The sequence below is a fragment of the Haliotis rufescens genome, unplaced genomic scaffold (genome assembly GCF_023055435.1).
Source record: "Haliotis rufescens isolate VD_foot unplaced genomic scaffold, xgHalRufe1.0.p SCAF_4, whole genome shotgun sequence".
NCBI lineage: Eukaryota > Metazoa > Mollusca > Gastropoda > Lepetellida > Haliotidae > Haliotis > Haliotis rufescens.
In genome coordinates, this window is record NW_025964112.1 from 49,017,786 (window position 1) to 49,039,107 (window position 21,322).

At 40.2% G+C, this 21,322-nt stretch overlaps 2 protein-coding genes across 2 annotated transcripts in view; one reads left to right on the forward strand and one right to left on the reverse strand.

The window, feature by feature from the left end:
• The window catches only part of LOC124152567, a 52,400-nt gene that overhangs the window by 18,333 nt on the left and 12,745 nt on the right, over positions 1-21,322 (forward strand). Inside the window, exon 3 of the mRNA XM_048381588.1 lies at positions 4,107-7,043. Coding sequence (XP_048237545.1) covers positions 4,107-7,043 — 2,937 coding nt within the window. The remainder of the gene's footprint in view (positions 1-4,106; positions 7,044-21,322) is intronic.
• On the reverse strand, positions 13,117-19,952 carry LOC124151618. The gene is made up of 2 exons (XM_046524177.2): positions 19,921-19,952; positions 13,117-16,960 (listed from the first exon to the last, which is right to left on the reverse strand). Exon 2 carries the CDS (start codon positions 16,817-16,819, stop codon positions 13,637-13,639), a length of 3,183 nt encoding a protein of 1,060 aa, XP_046380133.2. The 5' UTR covers positions 16,820-16,960; positions 19,921-19,952; the 3' UTR covers positions 13,117-13,636.

Consider the following 21,322-nt stretch of genomic DNA (forward strand, 5'->3'; position numbering starts at 1 on the left):
AATCAGGCTATCAAGCCAATGCTTCAGATTTAAATGGCTTCCAAGTGAAGACCTTCAATTGACATGTGAGGAAACATCTGTACAAGGCTGACAATGTTCCCCATCACTCGGTGTGGCTGGGAATATTCAGTACAGAAAACTTTGGCTATACACTATTCATCCTAATGAATGAGTGAGTGTGGTTTTACCCCTGCCTTTAGCAATATTACAGCAATATCATGACGGGACATCAGAATCACCATAATGAGCACCCTTGTCAACGTTTAACTCGTAGTATTAGATGCCTATGTACTGTTCAGAAAATATTTATAAAGGGTGCATCTCTTTTTCTTGATTTATCAGTTTGACGTCGCATTCAGGATTATTGCACGTACGTGCGTTCATGTGTGTGTGTGGTGTGCAGAGCTCCAGATAAGCTGCGTATCTGCGTGACATACGCATCAGAAATGCAGAAATACGCAGTAAAATATAATCCAAGCGTATCAAATACGCAACGAACATTACAGATACGCTACAAAAATAACATTTGTGCGTATCATCAAAATCATGTAAAGGAACCCTGCGTATTCGATTAGCAAATCAGCAACTTATTTTGAAATTATAAACTGGCATTCCGTCAACCTTGCCAAACTCCACGATGACAGTCACATCATGATCATTTGCCATCACACTTTCGTGTGGAAGTATCGTGGTATTTTTGAGTCCTATAAAGCTCTCAAACCCACACGACACCAGTTTGAATGATGAATAGTGTTTTTAAATATTTAACTTAAATACCCACATGTGTAAAAACTAGTGGGTAACAGCAATTTGAATACGCAGATAGAATTACTGATACCCAATGATTTTAAAATGCATGGGTAAAATACCCACAACACCAAAAGCTTATCTGGAGCTCTGGGTGTGGCTGCTTACACTAGCTGCTTACACCGATTTTATAGTGCAAGACCACTGAGATACCATGCCGCAGTTTAGCATGAGTACCACACTCAGGCTGTATATACTGACTCTGAACCGACAAGTCCTTGTGTTAGCCCCTTAATGCCGAGCACCAGACAGGGTAACGAATACCATCTATTAACGTCTTTTGGTACGACACGGCCAGGGATCAAACATCCGACCTTCCCTCTCTGAGCGGACGCTCTAACTCGAGACCACGGAGGCGGGCGTTGATTTATCTGCAGGAAGATGGATTTAACATCAGTAAGATGATGTGGTCTTCGGGCAGATGGTAAATATCTGCATCAGTGAGTGAATAAGGTTTTCGTGTAGTAATCATAAATGACATCTATCACAAATATAGGTCACTAACCTAAGCCAAATGAAACCTGGCATGCTCAAGGGACAGAACTCCTCGGTGAACTATGGAACCTTACACTTCTTGATCACCCATGCACCCCCAAGAATGGCAAAGTCATGCAGGTCATTGCCATTTGCCTTTGCTAACCATACAATTGCTATGAGATTAATCAGTTAATAAACTTCCAATTTTATATGATTTTGTATATTAAGCGTATTTAGTTTATGTTGAATTTTGTGGAATAATCTGGACCTTATCTCCAGCGATACATGATACATAGATATATACTGTATAGTATGTTCCTACAACTGTCTTTTAATAATTATGACCTTTTTTTAAATTAAACGATAAAACGTACAAGATCAGATTTAATGTGTAATATTATTGTTTGGCTTTTACATTTGATGTGGCAAAACCAATTCAAAAGTATTATTATTAAACTGCTATAAGCAAAGATTGAGACTGAACAAAAGGGCAATCCCAACATGGCTAAAACTAAAAATACATTACTTGTCACGGATCATGGAAAGTATCCACGCCAACATTAAGAAACATGCAAACTTTGAGAGTTTTGCCTAATAGGGCGTTTTAGGAATGCCGTCACATTGCGAAAGGTAAGTTGTGTATACATATATTGCTAAGTACTACTACTACTACTACTACTACTACTACTACTACTAATAATAATAATAATAATAATAATTATAATAATCCGGATATGATGATGATTATGAATTTCGTTTTTGTTCATGTGATTAAACTTATAAAACAATTCGGAAGTCTCCAATGTTTAGAATGTACTCTATATTCCAAATATTAGTAATGCATAAGCAAACCATATCATACCAAAATAACACAGTGTAACCAGATCTTACCCTCTGCTTACGTGAAAATCCTCAGTATCACATTTTTTTTTCTAGCGTATCATATATAAACATACCGTGACTTACTTCCCTTTCAATGAGTTACGTCCCTTGAGCAGGATGTGTTGTTGTTTTTGGAACTTTGAATGAGATGACTACATGTATGTTTTTATTCTCACGTTTGTTTTGTTAAAGTGCGTCAAAGGAAGGTAGCTAGATTTGTATATTACACATCTAATGTCTTTGTGACTAATAATATGAATGTGCTGGAACAGTTATTCGGCCAATCCCAAGTTGATTTGGTGAATGTGACTTTCGTCAGTTCGATTTCCCTGACATATGTAGTATGAAATAGCAAATTAGGCAAGATTACGGTTTACCAGGCGACTCGCTAATGTCCTTGTGACATATATTGTGAATCAGTTGGGACAGTTATTCGGATAATCCCTAATTGAGAAAGCGGACACGAGAACGTTCATCTTCACTGTCTAAACACATGCTAAAAGAGTTACCGAAGTTGTTTTTGTTTTTCTGAAACTGGAAAAGTGCATTACGCAAGAAAAAAAACGAATCCCCGCCTGAGTAAATACAATGGTATTTTCCACCTTCTGAAAGTCCCTTTTTTGCAAATGCCAAATATGTATCGCTAGATCCAGAGACCATATTATACAATATATGGTCTCTGCTAGATCTATATTCATGCCTACCCTGGATTTCTCGGGCTAAAACGGCACCTCATTTTGCAAAAGCGGCTTCTAATTGTCAGGCAAAAATGGCACCTCTATTTTTAATAACGATAACGATTTATGTAGTAGTATATAAGCTTTATTTACATGCTTTATTATGTTATGTTGTATATATATCCTCCGATATATATGTTTTCCTTGGGCGGGGACACCATCCTGTGATGTCAGCTGTGGCAGAAAGGAGAGATATATATGAAATATCTGTAAAATTACTACTTATTTCCTACTTACTAAAATAAATATTAAATATATAGTATATACCTGTAGTCCTATTTCTTGACATTTCCACCAGACTCAGTTTCAGCTTGATATTGAGTTGATTTGAGTAAAGGTACTTATAACTTCAAAGCAAGTGATGTTTCAATGGTAAGTTTAGTTGCGCCTCCCAATCAGCCGAGGTGCCGTTTTCGCCAGTTGGTGCCGTTTTCGCCAGTTGGTGCCGTTTTCGCCAGTTGGTGCCTTTTTCACTCGGTGACGTTTTAGCTGTAACCCGTATGATTGGTGCCAGTCTATGTACATTGTGTAGTGAAGTAGATATGATGCTATATCCAGGCTATCAATCTATCAGACTATCTTTTTGAGAACTGGCTGCGATATCAGCTACATGTACTGCTATCACTGCTTACTATCAGCCATCTACTGTCACTAATATACCTACAAATGCCTCCTACACTTGTGCTCTAATGGAGCGTCAGTCTACAACTTTAGCCTCTAGTCCTAAGCCTGAGTCAAGTAAAGTTCTGTTTGGCCTAGTAAGATCAGCTTCTTACTGCTGTTTCAATAATTTGAAATTCATCTGAAAATGATGCTAAGTGCCAAGTTGGGGCTGTTAGAATCAAAAGGTTTGGGCACAGGCCAGAGCCTGTTGGTGATTTTGCACTTACCTTCACAAGCAGGGATGATTCTAGGGTTGGGCCTTCTGCTTTTAGCCCCTAAATTTGAAAAAAAGGCTCACATTTTCAAATACAATGGGGCAATTTAACATTGTGCTGTATGGGCAAGTGTGGGTGTACCTATTTGAATATTTTTGATTTTCACATAAAGGGCCCATGTCAGAAAATTCCCATAGTGAACCCTGCACAAGCTGTGGTGTAGCATCTAGCATTTGAAACAGATAATCAAAAATAGGTGATTAAAATTAAAGTTTTCTGTTTATCCGTGTTTGCAGGTTTCTGAAGAATTGAAAAGAAAGTGAAGGAGAACATTTCTTATAATGAGTGTCATGAAAGAAAATGATGACTGTATGAAGACATTGGTATCAGCTTTGCAATGTACACTTGTGAAAGCACACATTGTTGGTCCAGAAGACCTTGACCTTAACTTCAAGGTGAAGGTTGGTAGTGGAGATGCAGATAGTTTTATGGATCTTGTTGGAAAAACGGGCCTACCAACCGTTAACACCAGTGGTAAGATAGTGATGGATTCTATCAAATGTGAGTGTTGTCGTAAATTCTTCAAAAAGGTTGTCACTCTGAAGTTTGTTTTTAGCGACAGCAGTGAAAATACCTGCAAAGACTGTGGTCCAGTGAGACGCAGTACTAGAAGAAGAACCAAAAAGTTATATGGTGAGAGGAATAGCATTGAAGTAAATGCTCAAAGAGATCAAGAAACATCTTTTATTCAAGATGAAACAAGACAGATTAAAAACCCTCCTGAAGATTCAGATGCGGAATCATTTAGTGACGCCCTCAATGAAAACAGTTTACCTGAAGATACAGCTGCCCCTCATACATTCAAAGACATTATATGTGAAATTTGTGGTGGGTCATTTGGCGATGACGCTGTATTTATCACTCATCTCATGAAGCACTCCGGTACCAACTCCTGCAAGTGTGCAGTATGTGGGGGCAAGTTTTCAAGCAAGTATGTCCTCAAGAAACACTTGAAGAGACATATTCCTGAAGAACAGAGGGCATACAAGTGTGATATCTGCAAAAAAGGCTTCACAGAAGCCTTTTGCTACAGAGAACATGTCAAGAATCATGCTCAAGTAAAGCCTTTCAAGTGCAGGGAATGCCAGAAGAGCTACTCCAGTTCAACAGCACTACGGCGACATATTCGTGAACATGCAGTGGTGAAGGGTAGCAAGAAAACAAAGATGGACATTTTGGGCGAACAGACAGGGCAAGGAGAAAGTTTTACTGACATAATAAAAGTTGAAGAGGTGTCCCCAACACTTTCAAAAGTTGAAAAGACGTCAGAACAAGAACCAGAAACGAAAACTTTGAGTGATGATTGTGATGATGATGATTTTGGTGATGATGAGGATGTGAACATTGACTGTGAACATGGTGAAGGAGAAGATAACTCACTTAGTCATCAGGGCAGCTACAGAAGTGAATCTGAAATTTCAAATGATAGTGCCCTTGATGAAAATCAGGAAAACAGGACACTGCCAAAGAAAAAACAGTATAAATGTGACATATGTGGAAAATCATTTCAAGTCCACTCAGTGTTCCTGAGACATAAGAAATTCCATAAAGCCGACCAAGAGGCAAACTTCAAGTGCAGAATCTGTTCCAAAGCTTTTGTATCCGAGGTGCTCCTGGAGAAACACCAGAAACGCCACTCTGATGACCGTCCTTTTCCTTGTGATGTTTGTGGCAAATCTTTCTTCAGCAGACAAGTCATGGAAAAGCATTCCAGCCAGCATATTCCTCGAGACAGCTGGGAGTATGAATGTGAAGTCTGTAAGAAGAAGTTTTCCCACATTTCCTACTTCCGTGATCACAAGTGGACCCATGAGACACAGAAGCCTCACAAGTGTGACAAGTGTGGCAACAGATACGCCAATAGTCAGTCCTTACGAAGACACATCATGTCTCACAGCACTGGGGTGCACAAGTGCAGTGAGTGCAGCCAACGATTTGTCTTTGCTCATCGACTTAAGGAACACATGTACAATCATAACGGCATCCTGCCCTTCAGCTGTGACATTTGTGGCAAAGGATTCAAGTCGTACCAAGTTTTTAAGAAACATTCTAGAACTCATGTGACAGTTAAACCATTGGGCTGTGAGAATTGTTCAAAAAGGTTCTATACAAGAAATGATCTTGATATTCATATGAGAATTCATTCTGGTGAACGTCCTTTTCAGTGTGATGTCTGTGGCAGGACCTACACAACTAAAAACACACTTCAGCATCATGCAGTGACTCATACTGAGGAATACAATGTCCTGAAAGCTTGTAAAGTTTGTGGAAAAGAATTTAGAGGTGATCGGGCACTCATTCGTCACGTCCAGACTCATAAGCCAGAGAAGAAGTTTGTCTGTGAACAGTGTGGTAAGAGGTTTCCAAATTCCAAGTCGTTATGGTCGCATAATCAAACTCATAAAGGCTACAAGCCTCATTCTTGTAAATATTGTGGTAAAAAGTTCCGTAGTAACACCCACTGCAGAAACCACATGAAAACACATACAGGAGAAGATCTTGTTCAATGTAATCTGTGTAACGACTGGTTCACTGATATCAAATATCTTCAGAAGGTGCATCCAAAATTTTGCAAGAGCAGAAAAGTCTATTGCAATGTCTGTGGGTTGGGTTTTCCCCACAACCAAGCGCTCCAAAGTCACATGGGACTACATACCGGAGAAAGACCTCATGGTTGTGACACATGTGGACGTGCCTTTGCAAAGGAATCCTCCCTAAATGAACACAAGAAGCGTCATCTCGAGGCTAAGTCTCACCTGTGTAAAACATGTGGTAAGGGTTTTAATCGTCCGGCTGATCTCAGGAAGCATGAAAACCGACACAGAGGGCCGATGAAGGCAGCACTGCCCAACAATATGAAGCCTGGTTATCCTGATCAGAAACTGATGGAATCAGGAACATCGAGTGAGTTCCTAACTCTGTCCGGGCCTGATACGGTTATTGAAGAGGTTCAGGACATCACTGATGTTGGCCATTTTCCTACAGAATCTAATACTATTGTCCTGGCAACTATTGATCAAAGTCAGATTGGTCCATCACAGCATGGCCAGTATAACACTACCCAAATGCAGTACAGTGGGGTACCAGAGGTTGATGTGGCCCATTATCAGGACAGCCAGCAGAACTTGCAGCAGCAGCAGCAGGACCATGGACAGATAGCTGCTGACCAGAATGTCATCATGCTGGCCGTTGTTCAGAACATGTAGCAGATGAACCTGCTTTGTTGTGTGTATTTTGTTAACCTCAAGCAATAATATTTCATTATAGCCATAAGTTGTTGGTGGTAGTGAGGAAAGGATGAGTGCCTGTCCCACAAAGCGATCTAAGGGCTAGGATGATCATAACTCCCATACTTTATCAGTGACTTACAACAGTCATAGCTCTAAGATGGCTTTGTGGAACAGGGACCAGAGCTTTAGACTGTGGTGAATATTCTGTGGTCAAGTGACCTGGGAACCATGTTATCTGTGGAAATAATTACTTACCCGGACAAATGTATGCCATAGGCTCCATATTCCTAGGTCTCTGAGAGGTTATTTGTTCTATCATGGGGTAATGGTACGCGGGGCACACAGGTGTCCCAGTTGTCTAGGGCTTAGAAAATAAAAGAATTGGTTCTCTGGCAATGGTTTTTGGAAATATTGTGTCAGCTGGAACTTTTTTGTTTTGTTTTTGTTGTTCAAACTAGTATGTAACCAAATAAATAGTTGTGTACAATCAACCTGGGAATGAGCCTCCCTCCATTTATGTATTCATTGATGAGTAAAATACTGGAATACAGTATTTGACTACCAGTGGGCTTGGAATATTTAAGGATTTCTTTGTTTGCTTTTATAAAATGGAAATAAAAATGAAACGTGCGGCAAACTTTATGATGATGCGGGCAGTTTCTGAGAACCATGACAATTATTTTTTTTGCTTAAGGAACTGGAAGTTTCTGTGCAGAGTTGCATCCCTTGGGTTTGCCCGATTATCATGATTATGTTTCTAGGTTTGTCAGCACCATACCTGTGTCTGTGGGTTTCACCGAAGTGGTAAACTTCTGAGACCTGCATCACTTTGGGTTTTCCTCTCACATTAAGCTGACACGTGATGATATGACTGGAATATTGTTCAAAGCAGCGTTAAACCCAACTCACTACAATACATATTGCAGTAGTCACAGTATAAAATTAGTCACGATGCATTTGTTACTGACAATACTCATCCCTCCTTGGTACTAATGGTAGTAGCAAGATAGCAGTATGTTTGTTTAAACTTGTTTATTAACCATAATTCAAATATCAGAGGTTATGATCTTGATAAAACAGCATTTATTCTTTAATATTATTTGCAACTGTTTGTTTTTTCTTGTATTAAAATTATTTTTATAATTGGATCTTGTTATATGGGTGTATCATGTTAATAGGAAGATCTGTACAGTACTAATATACAAGGCATACTACTGCTTATAATAAAGGTTTATTGCAGATAGCGTTTGAATGGTACTCTTGTTTTGTTTTCCTTACATTCCCTGCTGTGCCATCAGAAGTTTGAATCCTGGGTATGCTCCAATTATGACCCTTGGTCTGTCTGCACCGTGATAATGTGTTCATCGTGTGGGAAACATTTGTATTTATTATTTATTCTATATTTTCTTATGATTCATATACTACTATACTTCTGGTACATATAATACTCAAAACAAGTTAAAGAACACCCACAAATGGAAGGCTGTGCTGCAATACACACAAGCCATGACAGAGTAACTGTAGTGATATTAAAAAATCGGGTGTCCTTTAACTTCTTTTGAGTAGTATATCTTGACAGCATACAGATACACAGGATAATAGGTTAGTTAAAGGATATGATAGAAATCAAATTTACTTTTCAAATAATGCATGTGATCTGGACCAAACTTTCACCAACTGGTCACATTTGGAATAAGATATTGTAATAGTGTGTCAACTCCCTTTGAATCTTTGTAAGGCTCAACATGATAGTTTTAGATGACCAAAGGTCTTTAATGTTGTGTAATGACTGAAATAATCACATTCTAGGATCATTGTTTGGGGTTAGAAAACCAAGTAGTATTTTTGGTTTTGTAAGTATATTTGAAGATCTGGGTTCGAATTGGTCTCAAGATTATTTCACTACGTTAATGGTGATCCTTTGCATAATGCACAGGTCACAAGTCAGGCGAAGTGAGACACTGTTGGTTGCGGAAAGTCCTTGGATGGATGACTGTGTTTGGCAGCTTGGCTCCTGAGAGTTATTAATAATTAGGTCTTCTGTCCTGCCCCAAACTGAATTGCAGTAGGCACATGTGTCTTCATGGGCAAATGAAACATGCCTCTGTTCACCCAGCAGTGAATGGGTATCAAGTAGGATGACATGTTAATGTGGGTGTTTGATCTTCTAGAGCTTCAGGCAGCTTGGGTTGTGTATTCCCAGGGAGTTGAGAATGAGTGCTCACTGATAAATTGACCTGGGTAATACTTATGCAGAGCTTTGAGCATACATTGCGAATACCTTTGGCTTTACAAGCAGACTTTATAATTATAATGCATGTATGTGTGGCTGCTTGTACTTGTCTGGATTTATTCCAGTTTTATGGTACCAGCCCGACGAGATGCCATGCCTAAGTTTTACATGGATGCCACACTCCGGCTAAGTGTACTGAATCCAAGCTGACCAGTCCTTGTTTAGCCCCTTTATGCCAAGCACCTGGCAGAGTAACCGAAAGTAATACCATTTAGTATGACACGGCCAGGGGATCAAACCACAGATCTTCCACTCTCCAGGCAGACACTTTAACCACACCCAACTCATAACTTGTAGTTGCAATGCTTTACCAGTTGATGCATTACGCTTGTCAGTCACATCGTTTTGAGTCCAATTGCACAAATAATCTGCAGACAACATGCATCACTGCAGACTTTTCTCCCACATCAAGCTGACATGTCATGATATACATGTACGTACCTGTAACTAAAATGCTGTTCAAAGCCAGTGTTCGAAATACCTGCCTGCCCGACCGTCCGAGACGGGTTGATTTCAACTCGGGCTGCCAGATTTTCAAATCCCCCTGCCCGACGGTCGGGTTATATTTCATATGTAAAAATATTCTAAATATTTCCCGATGATAAGCATTATTTACATGATGTATTCTAGGATATTAAATACAAATCTGACCTAAAAAGTGTTTGCTATTTCTTTTCTTGCATTACTTCATGTTCAATGAATTCGATTTAAAGTTTTAATTAAATTATCCTGAGAAACATATGATTATAGTGGGCAGGCAGGTTTTGGTCAGGGCTGGCAAGTATTTCAGCTAGCTTAATAAAAATGTATCATGTGAGCTTATATATTTCTTAATTCTAATATATACTACTCAAAAGAAGTTAAAGAACACCAAATTCCTCCGTATTACTAGAGTAAATTTGTCATGCCATGACAGATTAACTACAGTAATAGGAAAGAATCAGGTGTTATTTAATTTTTGAGTAGTATATATCTACAACATGGAAACAAATGAGGGTAATAATCTATTTATCACGTCATTCTTAAAATAAGTTAAAGCCATATTTTTGCTCAAAAAGATAGCCTTAAAAATCACATATGACTACAATGCCTGTGAGTGCCCTTTTATTATAGAGTGACAAATTATTTGCAACCACGTTTGTTTACATCATCACTCATATTATCAGGAAACCTCTAAACATTTGGGAATGGGCATCACACCGTTATATGGAGCTTAATGAAAGTAGTGATCTTATTTGTATATTTATTAGATCATTACGCATCGTTTAGCAGATTGGTTCACCGCAATAGCACTATCCATCATATTATAATATAATCTTCTTATCTGTAACCTATAACGATCAGTAGAGCTTGAGAACCAATTCATTTTATGACTATCCATAGGCGATCAAGAATGGATGGAGCAGTTGTACATGGTGAAACTAGTCTACAAGACTGCTAAATAGCAGTGTAATCATTAAAGAGATCAAGATGTGCTTTCAGATTTGCAGGACTATTGAGTTTTCGAAGCCCAGAAATTTCATTTGGAACGGACAATGTGAGCACAGATTATTGTAGTTTTGGTTGGTGTTGCACAGAACATGAGGAAAAGCAGTGTTAAAAATTAGCACTAGTCCTACAGTCATTGCCAAACTGACCAATAGTTAAGGTATAAGGACAAGTAGAAATTTGCATTTTTTAAGGGTTTGCTATGTTGTCATAAGGACCAGCGACAAAACATGTTAGTATCTCAAAGTAGACACAATTTATGGATAACAACTTCTTTAATACTGTAAAAAGCGATGTTTCAGTATAGATCCTTATGCCGTTGTCAAGCAAGGATCTATACCCCAAAAAAATGGCGGTTGTCCAAGACATGCACTGCTTACAAATTTTTCCTCCACATCAACATGACATGTTATGATGGCACAGAAATGATCAAAGTGGCATCAATCTCACTCACTCATGAGGGTAGCCTAGTGGTTAAAGCGTTTGCTCTTCACGCTGAAGACTGACCCGGGTTCAATTCCTGACATGGGTACAATGTGTGAAGCCCATTTCTGGTGTCCCCCGCCGTGATATTGCTCAAAGCAGCGTAAAATGATACGCACTCACTATATGCATTTGGGTATCAGCGAAGTGGTAAAAAGTATTCACTCATCACACAGACCAAGGTTTGATGCCCAGGATGGGTACAATTTTAGAAGCTTCTTCTCAAAGAGGCAGAAAACTGTTCTTCAAATGGAATTGTTTGAATGAGCATGTGAAGCTTTAGGTTCATTTGTCCAGTGGTTTCTGAGGTGCTATATTTACAGTTCGAAGGTCAAATAAAGGTCAAATCTTAAAATATCTGTTAAAAACAGAACCCCCACCACTAATATACCAAATTTCATTACAATTTGAAACATGGACTGGTTGATAAATATCTTTGTATCCCAATTGCACAGACTGATGCTCATAATGTCAATCACTAGAATGTCTTGCAGTGTGCAGCGTTTAACAACAAACAAAACAACACATGTAGATCTACCAAGTTTTATTCCATTTTGAACATAAATAACTTACTAATGGCCACAAATGTGGAAATCAGATTCAAACCTCTTGAACAATTTCAGGTATCAACAGTGGTGAGAACAAGTACTGTAAATCTTGAAATTAATGTGTCTCCAAATTAATACGACTGCTGAGATCCGCGATAGAATAGATCTTCAACAACCCATGCTTGACGTAAAAGGCGACTATGTTTGTCATAAGAGGCGACTAATGAGATCGGGTGGTCAGGCTCGTTGACTTGGTTGATACATGTCATCGATCCCAGTTGGTTGGATCGATACTCATGTTATCAATCACTGGATTGTCTACTCCAGACTCGATTATTTACAGACCGTCATCATATAACTGGAATATTGCTGATTGAGCCTTAAACAACAAACCAACCAACCAATAGCTGCTGACCCCTTGCCAATTAAGAGACTCAAAATCAATGCAACTCCCCCTACCCTGTTACCCTAATCCAATCAAACAGGAAATAGCACCGCTTATTAGCACTGAGTAAAGCACTTCAGTAAAAACAATAAACAGTGTTTTTCTAAACATAACACAATTTATATGTTTATTCTGTTGACTACATTCGGGAAGTTCAAAGGCAAGATAATTGAACCAACAACAGTTCACTGATTGGAGTGGTCATTGACGCCTAGTTTGACACGAGTGGGTAGAACTCTTGACCACAGCAGTGATTACTCACCAGATGCCTATCATGTAATTCCTATTCTTTAAATGACATTGTTATGTACTTGTTACAAATGCTGCTCAATAAACCGTGTTTGTGTACATGTTCAAGTTGGTATTTCGACTATCCAAAGTGTGCAGTGAGGCACTTTGGGAGACATAAATGTTTCATTATTGCAAACACAGACCACTCATTTTTCGCATTAAATTCACGTTCACGTTAATTTCAAGATTTACACTTTGTGTTCTACTTCATTGGTTCAGTCCAAATAATTGATAGACAAGCAGTCCATGACATAATACAAGCTCACTTTCAGTCAGAATTTAATGAAAACAATAGACAGATGTTGTCTTAGTTACTTTTACAGATTTTATGACCAAAATAACCCTTTACATTTGCATAGCTACCAGGGTTTTACCTGACGCAAAGGATTGCATCCTATCCACAAACAATTTGAGAATGATGATTTTCATTGTGTCTTGGGGACGAAAAAAAACTATGGCTGTTTGAATCAAAATTGTAGATATATGATATTTATGTTATTGAAAGAAATACACTCAAATTTCAGAGTGTCTGTGGTTACTTCAGTCTAACATTGAATCTCCATCTATCATAGGCATAAGGCCATCCGTACAATTCTTGGAAATCTTGGACTCCAATGTTTATGCCTTGGACCCCCAAAGTCCCTGAACATGAAAATAGATACTCGCTGTATATCTCTGAGCTAACCTAACAAAAAAGATTCCTTCTAACCATAGGGACATGACTGTGAGACAGGCTGGAGACTGTTGCAAGATTCTCACCACCAGGAACAATATTACCTGGACCTGTGACCTTCAACTGACCTCTGGGAGACAGGCAGAGGACTGTTGCAAGATTCTCACCACCAGGAGCAGTATCACCAGGACTTGTGACCTTCAACTAACCTCTGTGAAACAGGCTGGAGATTGTTGCAAGATTCTCACCACCAGAGACAATATCACCGGAAGCTGTTACCTTCAACTGACCCCTGTGCAATCAGGTCACCAAATGCTGCATATCTGCCTCAGAACCATCTGGTTTCATCTGTTCTTTAATAACATTAATATGACTGGATGACTCTTGATGACAGTGGCCTGGTCCAGTTCATGGTCGGTAATGATGGCCTCTCGTAGTGGTTCTTTCGGCTTCATTTCTGGTCCAAGTGTATACCTCTGAAGTGTTCCCTTACCTCCTGCATGCCGTTTCTCGTGTTTCCGCAGTTCAGTCCGCCTCTTGAAGCCTTTCCCACAGATGGAGCACTTGTAGTCAAGTTCTTCAAAGTGACGTTTCAAATGATCCGTGAGATTTCGTTGCTTAGTAAATGCCTTTCCACACTTGACACAATCGAATGGACGTTCACCAGTGTGCAAACCTGCATGACTTTGCAGAGTAATCCCATCTCTAAATACTCTGGTACATGTCTGACAAATGTGCTGTTTCACAGCCTTGCAGTACCTTGGATGTTGGTTTTTCAGGTATGACGCATTAATAAACCAGTCCTTACATTCCTTACATTGAAGCAAGTTCTCACCAGTGTGGACTTTTCTGTGGTTCTTCATGTGCCACACATTTCGATACTTTCGCCCACAGATGTCACATATGTGAGGGCGGTAGTCTTGATGAGAGTCCCTGTGGCTGTCCAGGCTCCTCTTTGTTAAGAAACACTTGCCACACACATCACACATGTGAGACTTGGCTTCTGTGTGGACATGCATGTGTTTTTCCAAGCTTAACACATTGGATAACACTTTACCACAAACACTACACTTTTGTTTTTCTTTTTCGGAGTAGGTACAATTTGTATCAGCATGCCTATCAAAATGTGCCTGGGAGGAAAACGTTTCACCGCAGACATGACACTGGTAAGATTTCTGTGCAATTTGAACCCCATGAACCTTCTTCTGATGGATTTGAAGATGTCTCAAACATGAGTATTTGGCATCACAGACTTCACATTTCATATCTTTGTTTTTTAACCTAGTCTTGAATTTTCTTCTCCTTTTAGCCTTTTTTTCATTTTTGGAAGAATTATGTTTGATATGGTCCTGTCCAAAGTCATGACCCACATTAAGAGTTTCTGATGTTACACAGACTACAGTCGATTCATCTTTCCCACACTCTGTTCCACACATCTGTTGGTTATCTTGGACAAGTTCCCCATCGGGAAATCTCTCATGGCCATTATGGAGACTATTTGCACATGCTTGCGATTCCTTGTGCTTTTCAAGTGTTGATGGTGAGGGCGATGGCAAGATCATACTGCAGATATTACATTTATACATCAAATCCTTCAAAGGAACTTCATGATGCTTCAAACAGACAGCCCTGGTCTCCCCTTCACCGCACACTAAATCCTTTAAAACTCTTCTTTTTTTATGGGTCTCTTGGTGCATTTTCAAACAGTTGATTGTTTTGTAGAATTTATCACATACATTACAGCAAGATATTCCCTGCACTTCTTTATAATCGCTACCATCAGACTTGTGCCTATACAGAACTTCTGACTTTCTTGTAGTCTGAAACCCACCACGCTCTTGCTCTAGCTTAACACGAACAGTTTCTGTTCCAACATTTTCTGAACATGGCATAATTTCTTGCTTCACTAAAATTGTATAGATTTCTTCCAAAGCGGCATTGTCTGTGTGCTCATGCCTGTTACTGGGCAAAGACTGGAGTCTCTCATCATTTACCCAATTTCTTTTGGCAGGGTTTTGCCCACTGAGAGGTCGATCAAGGCCTGTGTTTATTTTGGCAGGGTTTTGCCCACTGAGAGGTGTATCAAGGCCTGCGTTTATTTTGGGAGGGTTTTCCCCACTGAGAGGTGTATCAAGGCCTGCGTTTATTTTGGCAGGGTTTTGCCCACTGAGAGGTGGATCAAGGCCTTTGTTTATTTTGGCAGGGTTTTGCCCACTGAGAGGTGGATCAAAGCCTTTGTTTATTTTGTCATAGTTTTCCCCACTGAGAGGTGTATCAAGGCCTGTGTTTATTTTGGGATGGTTTTCCCCACTAAGAGGTGTATCAAGGCCTGTGGTTATTTTGGCAGGGTTTTCCCCACTCAAAGGAGTAGGGACTTCACCATTGACAGGAGTAGAGATTTTCTCACGGAGAAGTATCATGTTTTCCCCATTGAGAGATGCATCAAGGCGTATGTTTCTCCTCCTGTTTGACATATTGTATGCCCGTCTGTCAGAGTCGCTGTGGTCCTCCATGTGCTTCCTGAGATGAGCCCGAGTGATGTGACTTACCTCACACACAGGACACTGGTGCTGTTCCTGCCTATGACTTGTGTGTGTTCCGCGTAGCTCCTTCCTTTCAAATCCTTGGCCACAATGGGACGAGGTCAAGCCCCGCTGCCTCAAGACAGATCTCATTTTGTTTCTTGATGTGTTAGTTGACCTCGTGACAGTTTGGTTACATGGAACAGGTTCACTTTCAGCATGGGGCGACAGATCATGATCTGCGAGGTTGGGTTTATCAGTACACTCTGTGACATAGGACTTCATATGCTGAGGTAGATTCCTTCCATGTTCAAATAACTGGTCACCTGGGTACTGAAGCTCAGGATTGCTGTCTGGACCATTCATGTGAGCATTAACCAAAGTAACACTTTTGAATGTAAGTTGCTTGTCTCTGTCACAGCCTCCTGAGGCCTTGTCACTCTTGTGAAGCTGGAATCTGTCTGACAAACGAATCTTCCTATCCTTGTTTCCTGATTGGGACTCTAAGTTACGTACACAAAATTCTGACTGCATTTCAAGTTGCTTGGAATTTGGCTTGTCGGTTTTAGTACTGCTCTTGTCAACCTCAATGTTGGAGATCATCTTCGTTGGGTCACTGGGTTTACACACAGTTGAGGATTTGAGTTCCTGCTCTGCACTGTCCAGAGGGCAACACTGACACTTATCATCCTGATTTGTCAACTTTAATACTAGACTTACTTCACCAATTCTTTCGTCAACAGTTTTACCACACTGTCCACAATTCTTGTGGATTTTGTTTTCCGTGATCATTCCAGTCACACTGGAACACTTGAGACAGCTTGTTTGGAGTAAATCCGAACCAGCTTGTGATGCAGCAGCTGCATCTTGGCCAAGACGGAGCTGTACGTTGAGGTTACCATCCTCAACACTGAATGCTGTCAAGGTACACTGCAAAGCATATTCAAGGGTACATAGAAGTGAATATGTTGAGGACTCCATTTTGATGCTGTTAACCTCATACATATCCTTTCCTAAAGTCTACCTTGTTTACCAGATTGTATTTTTCAGTAATTCTTTCATAACCTTGATAACTGGATGTTTAACTTTGTGTAGATATTTCTTGCAAGTTGTAGGTATCTGCATGGTCCTAGCCTTCACTGATTTCTGAAAAACAAATCACAATTCAAAACATTTTATCATTTAAAATGTCGGACACAAAACTAAACGAAAGCAAATTTGTTCATCTGGAATAGCAACATTTATTCTTTCACCCAAAACCGTTACACAGACGGGTTTGTGTGTTGTCTGACGGCCACACTCAGCAATAATCCAGCTATATGACGGCAGTCTGTAAGTAATCAAGTTTTGGCCAGACAATCCAGTGATTGACATGATGAGCATCGATCTAGGCAATTGGGACAAGCATTGGTTGCTGAAGACCTGGACATGTACAGGGCAAAGACAATACTGCTATGAGCATGATGAGTTCGGTGATACATTCCCTGTGGAGACCTGACACACCAGCAGGCTGGAGAGGTTCCCCCTATCTTCCCGAGGCAAAGGAGTTAACCAATCTCATTAAAATCAGATCTTAGTTCTCGCTACCGCTAAACAAAGATCTGAGGACATCCCATTACGGGTCACGTCAGACCGACCTTGCGCGAACTTTGACTGACCAATGGAATGACCAATCAGAAGGCAGCTTTCTCGTGCTTTACGGCATTAATTTCAAATTGGCGACTACGCTTCGATACATATTTTGACAAATTCTCGATTACAAATTTGAAACCTGAACAAAAAACATTCTGGAATGGTTAATAGATGATCTAGATTGTAAGGATTCAGTCGTTAAACCCGTAACTATCGTTCGGAATACCCCATGTTAAAGTTTTCGAGATTGCATGATTAGAAATCATATTCAGACTGTCACTTTCATAATCTGGTAAGCGACACTCTGATTGGTAGGATGAAAGGTCGTTCTGACGTGACCCCTAATGGGATGTCTTCAGATCTTTGTTTAGCGGTAGCGAGAACTAAGGTCTGATTTTAATAAGATTGGGGAGTTAACTGACTATGAAAGTTCAGTCTCCACCATTGCCAAACTAGGCTGGTATTATGGAGTTACATTTTGGCTGGACTAACGAGTCTATGCATAGTCCAATCAAATCGTGCAACAAAATCGAAATTCGGTTCGTAAACTGTCATGCAGATTTCGGTTGACTGCAGGATTTGCAAAGGATGTGCACCGCCAACTCGTTGTCAACAGATATTTTCCAAATCTTTTCACGTTTTTAATCAAGGTGCTCACATGATTTGATGCACTTCGCGATGTAAGTCTCGTTTTATCACAATATAGATCTTATATTAGATCGTCTTGACTGGGCGCTGCCATTTTGTTTGAAGCAAATGCAAGTGATACGAGAGGTGGAATCTGATTGGTCCATAGGAGAGGCTTAGAAGGGACATAACTGGACAAGGGTGGAAACTGGACTTTTAAAGTTAGTTAACTCGCTTGCCTCGGGAAGATGAGGTCCCCAGGGCCATGTTAAAGTATGGGAGTTGCGATTGTCTTAACGCTAAGATTGTTTTGTGGAACGAGACCCAGGACACTACTGCTTGTCAAATGAGGTGACTAATTTCAAGCTTCAGGCTTGGTGATTTGACTGATTGCATCATATCCAACAGCATAATCTGAAACACAATTTGGTCCAGACTTGATTATTTAACGATTGTTACAAAAAATGCTTGAATATTGTTGACTGTGATGTAAACAAGCATAAAACAAGCATAAAACATGAATCAATGTGATGGCTACTTGCAATCAACTATTGCATAATGTTCCTGATAAGTTAAAGTGGAGTGAGTGAGTGGGGTTCAACGCTTCTTTGAACAGTATTCCAGTTATATCACTGCATGTCAGCTTAATGTGGGAGGAAAGTCATTGTTTGTTAAATAAATGTATGGTGAATAAAGAAGACATGTTTGTTTACCAATACTATATTTGATTGTTTTTGCCAACAAAACCCGGTGCCAGTTATGCCAATCTGTTTTCATTTTAGCCTGGCAATTTTTATGCCATTTTGACATGGGGACAGAACCGCCTGATCCCCTCATATAGTGACAGACACACCAGCAAGCTGGCGGTTACTGTAACCATGGTAACTACTCCATATTCATGACCAGGGTGTGCCCTGACGTGACGCAATCTAAGGAGAATATACACACTAGTATTTCTCCATTGCAGATCATTCAGACTGTCAAAATCAATTAATGGCACTTTACTGTCGCAACATTACAATTTGAAACGGATGTATCCTTTGACAATCTGAATGAATCAGTTGCCTGGCGGGGTGGATGTATTTCCTGTCATTAGGAAGCATACATCAATAAGTATTTTGTTAAAATGACCCCCTTTGAAAGAGTGAGTGAGTGAGTGAGTGAGTGAGTGAGTGAGTGCGTTTGGTTTTACGCCGCTTTTAGCAATATTCCAGCAATATCACGGCGGGGGACACAGGAAATGGGCTTCACACATTGTACCCATGTCGGGATTCGAACCCGGGTTTTAGGCATGTCGATCGAGCGAACACTTTAACCACTAGGCTCCCCGACCGCCCCCCCCTTTGAAAGACGAATATATGACTCCCTGTATTACAGCTAAGATAATGACCCCCAGTTTTAAGTGGCAAGGGCAAACCCTGCATGACATACCGTATATCCTTGAATATATGCCTGCTTTGAATAAACACCAGGTCCAACGAACCTCTGCCTTGAATAAGTGCTGTTTTGTATTTTATTCCTACAAAATTTAGTTACGTAGTGCACCATTTTCCTTCCAATTCAATTAATATATGAAAAAAACATCAGTTTGAATTACAGAATTTGGAAAAAACAAGGTTTTGATGTTAAAATCTCTTGAAGAAAAAGAGAAATGCCAGTCCCTTGCATAAACGCCTGGTCCAAAATAACTAGATCTCTACGCCGGGTGTTTATTGAAGGATTGACATACGGTACCTTCTACCACATCGGACAAGGAAAGAACAGACATGGCTGAATCTGACACACACAGTAAACACCCCACAAATAAAGGGCAGTGATCAAAGAACGCGACATGAGAAACAATTCACCTGTTATGCCAATTTTTGCTTCATCACCCCACACGGCCACAGTGACAGTCTGGTATAGCGTGATGATATTGATATCTGCCAACACATCGCGCTGGGTATTGCCTTCCTTTCTTGCAGTAACATACACTGATTTACAGTCTTATCAAGCGTGTTGGTCACTGATAAAGGTGAATTTCAAAACTTGCAAAGTAATTTCGAGGGAGGATTTGGTTGAACAGAAGAACTTGCAGCATCAACACGGCGCTGTCATGTGAGAAAGTGTCTGGGTCAGAGAGCGTCCGCCCGGACTATTCCTAACCACTCGAAGGGTGAGAAAGTGTCCGCCCGGACAATCTCTCACTGTTTGCCTCACTGGATATTACAAGTTGGTTGTAGATGGAAACTGTATTGCTTAGCGAAAATATTCTTGATTTCTGTTTATTCTGCTCCTCTCCAAACCCATATAACTTGAGTTGACATGTATACGTCTTTTCTTCAGACATCGCCACAGGAGATTGGAAAAACATAATTATTAAAGGAGTAGATTCTCTTTTTTTATCAACAGGAATTGTTTAATTGAAATTGTTGAATGTATTTGCGCATTAAGGTATGAAAAACACAAACAGCTTGGCAAAAGAAAATAGATACACCTATGTGTGTGGTATCTATATATCGTTAGTGTGAGAAATACGAGGGGTGTTCATTAAAGATTTCCCCTGACCCACTTCCGATGGACCTAGTGGAATGAAACTTGGCATAGGTATTAGTCTTTCTCCACATAGGAACCACCAAGAGTTACACACTTCTCCCATCGTTTTATGCAACTATGGAGACCTCGCTTGTAAAAGCCCTCATTTTGGGTCTCAAACCAGGACTTGACTTTAGAAATCAGTGTTTCATCATCTGTGAACGTTTTCCCTTCAAAAATGACTTCATTGTTGGAAAGAGGTGGAAGTCAGATGGTGCAAGGTCAGGAGAGTAAGGAGGATGTGGAAGGATTTCATAGCCACAGGACCGCGCTTCTGTCTGGGCAACATGAGAGTTGTGTACTGGAGCATTGTCTTGCAGGAGACGGACACCCTTGGTCAGCATGCCACGCCTCTTAAGCTTGATAGCGTCCCGCAATTTCCGCAGCAGTGAAGCATAATACGCTCCTGTAATTGTGGTACCCTTTGCCAAGAAATCCATCATCACTACTCCGTGCTGGTCCCAAAACACCGTGAGCATGACCTTGCCTGCAGAGGGTTGGACACGTGCCTTCTTTTTTTTTTGGGGGGGGGGGGGGGGGGGGGGGCTCCACATGCTTCCATTGCATCGACTAAACTTTAGTCTCAGGTTCATAGTGATGGACCCATGTTTCATCCTGTGTGATAAGTCTGTCAAAAACGTTTGCCTGTTTTGAGATCCTTTGAGCAATTGACTC